This window comes from Ictidomys tridecemlineatus, chromosome 4, assembly GCF_052094955.1.
Source record: "Ictidomys tridecemlineatus isolate mIctTri1 chromosome 4, mIctTri1.hap1, whole genome shotgun sequence".
Lineage (NCBI taxonomy): Eukaryota > Metazoa > Chordata > Mammalia > Rodentia > Sciuridae > Ictidomys > Ictidomys tridecemlineatus.
Window position 1 is genome coordinate 57,953,338 of NC_135480.1, and position 7,644 is coordinate 57,960,981.

General features: G+C 33.8%; 1 protein-coding gene across 1 annotated transcript; it reads left to right on the forward strand.

Annotated features, from left to right (window-relative positions):
• Positions 1–246: 246 nt before the first annotated feature.
• Positions 247–1,206, forward strand: LOC101955276 (olfactory receptor 56B1). The gene has a single exon (XM_005342300.3). It carries the CDS (start codon positions 247–249, stop codon positions 1,204–1,206), a length of 960 nt encoding a protein of 319 aa, XP_005342357.2.
• Positions 1,207–7,644: the final 6,438 nt, after the last annotated feature.

Here is a 7,644-nt window from a genome sequence, read left to right on the forward strand (position 1 = left end):
TCGTGCATGCTAGGGAAGAGCTTTGAAATTTACCTGCCTCTCAGTTAAAACAATTGTGACTTTTAAGCTTTCCTTTTTTGGATAAAATTCTGGAACTTTCTTGTGATTCATCTTAAGTTACAATAAGATGAACTACAAAATTAATTTTGTTATGGACCCAGCCTGTATGAAGAAAGTTCAAAAATAATGTTTAGTACTAACTATGCCCAGAGATAGCAACACTATTTTTTTTTCTCCTAGGAAAATATGTCTGCATCTTTCAAGGGCTCCAATAGCTCCAAATTCCAGGTCTCCGAGTTCATTCTGATGGGATTCCCAGGCATTCACAGCTGGCAGCACTGGCTCTCCTTGCCTTTGGCACTGCTCTATCTCTCCACAATTGGTGCAAACATCCTCATCCTCACCATCATCTACCAAGACCCTTCTCTGAAGCAGCCTATGTACCTTTTCCTGGGCATCCTCTCTGTGGTGGACATGGGCCTGTCCACCACCATCATGCCAAAGATCCTGGCCATCTTCTGGTTTGATGCCAAGGCCATTAGCCTCCCAGAGTGCTTTGCTCAGATTTATGCCATTCACTGCTTTCTAGGCATGGAGTCTGGTGTCTTCCTGTGCATGGCTTTTGATAGATATGTAGCTATTTGTCATCCTCTTCGCTACCCATTGATTGTCACCAATTCCTTCATCACCAAAGCTACCCTGTTCATGGTGCTTAGAAATGGCTTGTTGGTCATTCCAGTGCCTGTACTTGCAGCCCAGCGTCATTATTGTTCCAGGAATGAAATTGAACACTGTCTGTGCTCTAATCTTGGGGTCACAAGCCTGGCTTGTGATGATAGGAGGCCCAATAGTATTTGTCAATTGGTTGTGGCATGGCTTATACTGGGTGGTGATCTAATTCTTATTATACTGTCCTATGCCCTGATTCTGCGCTCCATCTTTAGGCTGAACTCTGCTGAAGCTGTGTCCAAGGCTCTGAGCACTTGCAGCTCCCATCTCATCCTCATCTTCTTCTTCTACACAGCTGTTGTAGTGGTTTCAGTAACTCACCTGGCAGACACTAAGAATGCTTTGATTCCAGTTCTACTCAATGTGCTGCACAACACCGTCCCTCCTTCCCTCAACCCTGTTGTTTATGCACTTAGAAACAGAGAACTCAGAGAAGGCTTCCAGAAGGTGTTTTGCTTAGGTTTAATAAAGAAGTAAGACCCTAGAAATCTTCTCCTTGGTGTACATGAAGTTTAGCTTCTTCTGTAGTGTATATTAGACTTCCAAAGAGAAAGGAGGAGTGAATGAATGTCTTTCAGATCCCTTTTTCATCTGTTTACCTAAATAATTGTGAACACAATTGTTTACCAAAGGGTAAGAAAAACTGTTATAATCGTTCGAAAATTGACAAAAGCTAATTGTATGTAAGAATATGGAAGAGCTGTCTGCTAAACCATTCAAATGCATTTAATAAAATCCCTGAGTGGTTATTTATATTCATTCCACAAAATAAAAATAAATACAATCACAAGTATATATTCACACACTCAACCTAGGAAATAAGTGACTAGGATATAAACTACTGTGGTATGATTCACATCATATTCTCAGAATATTATAAGTACCTCTTTTTCATAATCTTCAAACAAGAGAAGAGAAGAAATAAAGAACAATATAATTTGTCTTTCTATTCAATCTGGTCCATGATGCTTTGCCTTATACTTTAATCTTAGCTGCTTTCTTCTAGATCAGTCTCAGAGTATATCATAACATAGCTGGGATATTTTATAGGATATGTCTTGAAATGTGAATAATAATTTGGTGTTCAGGTCTACCAGTACCAGAAACTCTATCACACCTTGTGTACTGTCAATCTCCTTTTGGTTAGATTAAAATGATGATTCTATTGAGGTCTCAGATATAAAGAAAATAATTTGAACTGTCTTTTATGTTAATCTGAATTGATGTTTTTGTTAGACTTGAATAGTTTTTATGCAAAGACTGATAGAAGAAACAATGTTTGATTGATTTAGGAATCCATTTATTTAGTGACAATATAATTCATGATATTATGGTAATTGAATAAAATATGTGTTTAGTATTTTCATATAAGCAGGGACCTCAATGAAATAGAACAGAGATGACAGGAGTTTTCCCTTTCTTTCTGTATTGGAACATTATAGTTATATATAGTAGTTGGGGTTCATTTTGACAAAGCCATCATACAAGGAAATTGATTTCAACCCCAGTTCCCCCGAAACTACTTTCCTCCTCTTATTTTCCTTCCTCTCTTCTACTGATCATCCTTTCACCCATTTACTCATTTTGTGATTGGTACACTCTGCATATATATAATGGTGAAATCCCTTTGACACAATTATATGTGTATATAAGGCGATTTTGTTTAATTCATCCATATTTCTTCGTATTTCCAATCCTTCATTCTTCTCTCCCATTCTACACCTTCTCTTTCACTGGTTTTCCCTCTATTCTACTGATCTTCCTTCTATTTATTTATAGCTTTTCAAAATTAGTGATTTATAGATGCACATCAATGTGAAATTTATCATAATGTTTTTAGATGTTTACAACATGTAATTTGGTCAATTTCACTCCAAAGTTCCTCTCTTTTCCTTGTCCCTTCTCCCTTGCCTTCAATTTCTTTACTCTGTTCCACTGATCCCTTTTATTTTCACGAGACCCTACCTTTATTTCCTTATTTTGCTCTAGCTTCTGCATGTGAGAAAAATGTTCAAACCTTCCCTTGTTTTTTCTGACTCTGACTTATCTCATTTAATGTGATGTTGTCCATTTACAACCACTTACTGGCAAAAGTCATTATTTCATTCTCATTCATGGATGAGTAAAACTCCATTGTGTATTCATGCCATATTTTCTTGATCCATTCATCTATTGACAGGCATATGGGTTTATTTTATTATTTGGTTATTGTGCACTATTCTGCTATAAATAGTGAAGTGCCTGTCTAAGTATAGTATGCAAATTTTAGTTATTTTTAATAGTACCAATAAGAGGTATAACTGGGTCATATATGGTACTTCCATTCCTAGTTTTTTGAGGAATTTCATACTGCTTCCCAGAGTAGTTGTACTAAATTTCAGTCTCATCATCAATTTTCCCCCATAGTCTTCTCCACATTAATTATTATTCAAGTTCTTGATAATTGCCACAAGGACAAAAGTGAGCTGAAATCTTGGTAAAGTCTTCATTTGCATTATCCTGATGGCTAGAAATGTTGAGCATTTTTCCATGTATTTATTGACCATTTGTGTTTCTTCCTTTGAGAAATGTGAGCTTATTTTGCCTATTGATTGATTGGGTTGTTTGGGTTACACTGACATTGAGTTTTGTTGTGATCTTTATATGTTCTGGATATTAATCCTGTCAGAGGAGACACTGGCAAAGATCTTCTTTTATTCTGTAGGCTCTCTTCATGCTCTTAATCATTTCCTTTGCTCTGAACAAGCTTTTTTCTCTGATGGCAGCACACTTATTGATTCTTGTTTTTATTTTGTGAACATTTATTTTGGGTATTGTTGAGGAAGTCATTGCCTCAACTATATGATGGAGTGTTGAGCCTATGCTTTCTGCTAGCAGTTGCAATGTTTTCTGGTTTAATTTCTAAGTCTTTGACCCTATTTTGACTTGACTTTTGTGCAGCATGAAAGACTGGTATCTAATTTCATTCTTCTACCTATGAATATACAGTTTTCCCAGCTCTATTTGTTAAAAAAGTGTCTTTTATCCAACATATATTTTTGCACCTTTGTCAAATATCAGATATCTGTAAGTATATGGATTTGTTTCTTTTTCTTCTATTCTATTTCACTTGTCTTAAGGACAATTTTGACCCTAATACCATGCCGTTTTGCTATAGTAGATCTGCAGTATAATTTGAGATCAGGTGTTGTGATATCTCCTGCTTCAATTTTCTTCTTCTGAATTGTCATGACTCTTTGGGGTTTTTACTATTCCAAATAAATTTTAGGGCTGCTTTTTTTTCTAGTTCTGGAAAGAATTTCACTAGTGTTTTTATTGGGATTGCACTGAATCTATGAGTTTCTTTTTGAAGTATGGCCATTTTGACAATATTAATTCTGCCCATCCAAGAGCATGGAAGGTCTTTCCATGTTCTGAGGTCTTCTTCCATTTCTTTCTTTAGTATTATATAGTTTTCATTGCAAAGATGCATTATCTTCTTTCTTAGATTGATTCCTAGTTTTGTTGTTTTTTAATTTATTGGAAATGGATGTTTTCCTGATTTCTTTTGATTTATGATGCTAATCTTGTATCCTACTGCTGCTGAATTCATTTATCAGTCTAGAAATCTTCTGGTGGAGTTTTTGTGGTCTTCTATATATAAGATCTTATCAGCAAACGGAGATAGTTTTACTTCTTCTTTTCCAATTTGTTTCCCTTTAATTTTCTTCCTTGCCTAATTGCTTTGGCTAGAGTTTTAGTGTGTATATTGAATAGAAATGGTGATAATGGAAATTTTTTTCTTGTTTCTGATTTGAGGGAAAAATGATCTTTCAATTTTTCTCTACTGAGTATAATGTTGGCTTTAGTTTTGTCGTTTACAGTCTTTATAATGTTGAGATAAATTCATTCTATTCCCAGTTTCTCCAGCCTTTTTTTTTAATATGAATGGGTAATGGATGTTATCAAAGCCCCTTTCTGCATCTATTGAGATGATCATCTGATTCTCATTCTTAATTCTATTTAAAGTGGTGAATTACATTTATTGATTTGCAAATGTTGAAACCACCTTGCTTCCCTGAGATGAAGCCCACTTGATCATGGTTTATTATCTTCTTAATATGTTTTTAAATGTAGTTTAATAATATTTTTAAGCATTTTTCCATCTATGTTCATTAGGAATATGTTTTGTAGTTATCTTTCCTAGATGGGTTTTTGTCTGTTTTTACTATACTACTATAAATAAAGACCTTTATAAAGTTACAACAATCAAAAGTACCATATTGGTGTAAAAAAGAGAACTCGATCTATGTAGCCACACAGATGTCGCCAAATAGATCCAAATAAACAAAGTCAATTGTTTATTGCATTTAGGTGAAGGCCATTCAATGAAATAAAGAATTTTCTTTCAACAAGTACCTCTGATAATTTGAAGTTCACATGGAAAAATGCAAACTTCATTAACTTACACCATAAAAAATTAATATGATATGCATCTATTACAGAAAAAAAATAAAGTTGTTAGACAGGTTTGAAAACAAGTATTTAAAAGTTTCTTGTCATAAATCATCAGAACATTATTCTGCCTATCACCTAAACCATAGAGTGGGCTGGCTTTGTTATGCAACCATAATATAACAAAATATATCTAAAACCAAAGCGTTTTCTATTTATTTTAGTTTTGGTCTAGATACTGATGGAGATATTTTTCACACACACGAATATCTCTTAATGGATTTATAGCAGTTTCTGACTGTGCAGAATTCTATCACCTGGAGGAGACACTCCTCTTTCTCATTTTAAAGTCAATGCATAGCTAAAACTTAGCCGGTCCTTTTTTTTCTTTTTTTTTTTCTTTTTTTTTTACATATTGTGTTTCTTCATTAATCATAGATTGAGCTATGAAAGTATATTATCTTGCTTTGTGTATATGTTTAAATGTAAAAGGTTCTTCATTAATCATGGATTGAGCTATGAAAGTATATTATCTTGCTTTGTGTATATGTTTAAATGTAAAAGGTTCTTCATTAATCATGGATTGAGCTATGAAAGTATATTATCTTGCTTTGTGTATGTTTAAATGTAAAAGGTTTACTGCATAATTTTTTTGAGAGAGAGAGAGAATTTTTTAATATTTATTTTTTAGTTTTTGTTGGACACAACATCTTAATTTTATTTTTATGTGGTGCTGAGGATAGAACCCAGAGCCCTGCGCATGCCAGTCAAGTGTGCTACCACTTGAGCCACATCCCCATCCTGACTGCATAAATTTTTAAGGCAACATTTTGCCTAATCTAGTTTTAATTTTAACTGTGGGTGTAGTAGCCTATGTTTGGGCAAAAAATAATAATATATATATACATATATATATATTTCAAATACATATACATTATTCAAATATATATTATTATTTTTTTAAAAGAGAGAAAGAGTGAGAGAGAATTTTTAATATTTATTTTTTAGTTTTCAGTGGACACAACTTTATTTTTTTTATGTGGTGCTGAGGATCAAACCCACCACCCCGTGCATGCCAGGAGAGCTCATTACTTCTTGAGCCACATCCCCAGCCCAAAAAAAAAAAAAAAAATACATATATATATATATCCTAATTGGTTTGCTAGGACAACACATTTTTTGACATAATTATAGAAGAATGGAATATAATTTGTTCTTATTTAGTCCTTAGCAGTTCCCCTTCCTTTCCCTTTCTCCCACTCCTTGTTCCTTTCCCTCTACTAGAATGATCTTTTGCTATTTGCTTACAGTTTTTTTTTTTTTCAAAAGTTAGTGTATAAGTAGGGGATAGGAAAGGTAGCAGAATACAACAGTCACTAATATGCCATTATGTAAAAATGTGAGTATGTAACAGATGTGATTCTGCAATCTGTATTTTGGGTAAAAAAGGGAGTTCAAAACCCAATTGAGTCAAATGTATGAAAGATGATATATCATGAGCTCTGTAATGTTTTGAACAATCAATAAAAAAAAGAAAAGAAAAAAAAGAAAGAAATGACAGTCCAGGTATCACAATAAATAGATTTACTTCTTTCAAACTAAAAAAAAAAAAAAAAAAAAAAAAGTTGGTGTATAGTAGATGTACATGGTGTTGAAATTCATTTTGGTATATTCATATATGTACATAAGAATGTTAGCTCAGATTTATTCCATTGTCTTTCCCTATTCCATATTCCTCCCTTCCTTTCATTCCCCTTGGCCTATTCCACTGATCTTTTATTATTTTCTTTTTTTAATCCCCTGTACTCTTTACCACCACCTTATTTTGGATTACCTTCTGCACATCAGAGAGAAAAATTGACCTTTGACTTTTGGGGACTGGTTTATTTCACTTAGCATGATAGTCTCCAGTTTCATCCATTTACTGGCAAATGCAATAAAGTCATTCTTCTTTATGACTGAGTAACACCCCATTGTGTATATATACCACATTTTGTTTATCCCTTCATCTGTCGAAGAGTGCCTAAGGTGGCTCCATAGCTTGGCTATTGTGAATTGTGCTATTATAAACATTGAGAGGTCACTGTGGTAAGCTGTGTCACTGTAGTAAGCTGATTTTAAGTTCTTTGGGTATATACCAAGGAGTGGTATAATTGAATCAAATGGTAGTTCCATTCCTTTTGAGGGCTTTCTATACTGTTTTCCAGAGTGGCTGCACCAGTCTGTAGTCCCACTGCCAATGTATGAGTATACCCTTTTCCCCACATCCTTGCCAAATTTTATTGTTAATTGTATTCTTGATAGTATTCTCTGACTGTATGAGATGAAATCTCAGTGTAGTTTTAATTTGAATTTTTCTAATTGCTAGAGATGTTGAACATCTTTTCATATATTTTTGACCATTTATTTTTCTTCTTTGGTGAGGTATCTGTTTAGTTCCTGTGCCCATTTATTGATTGGATTATTTGTTTTTCTGGCATT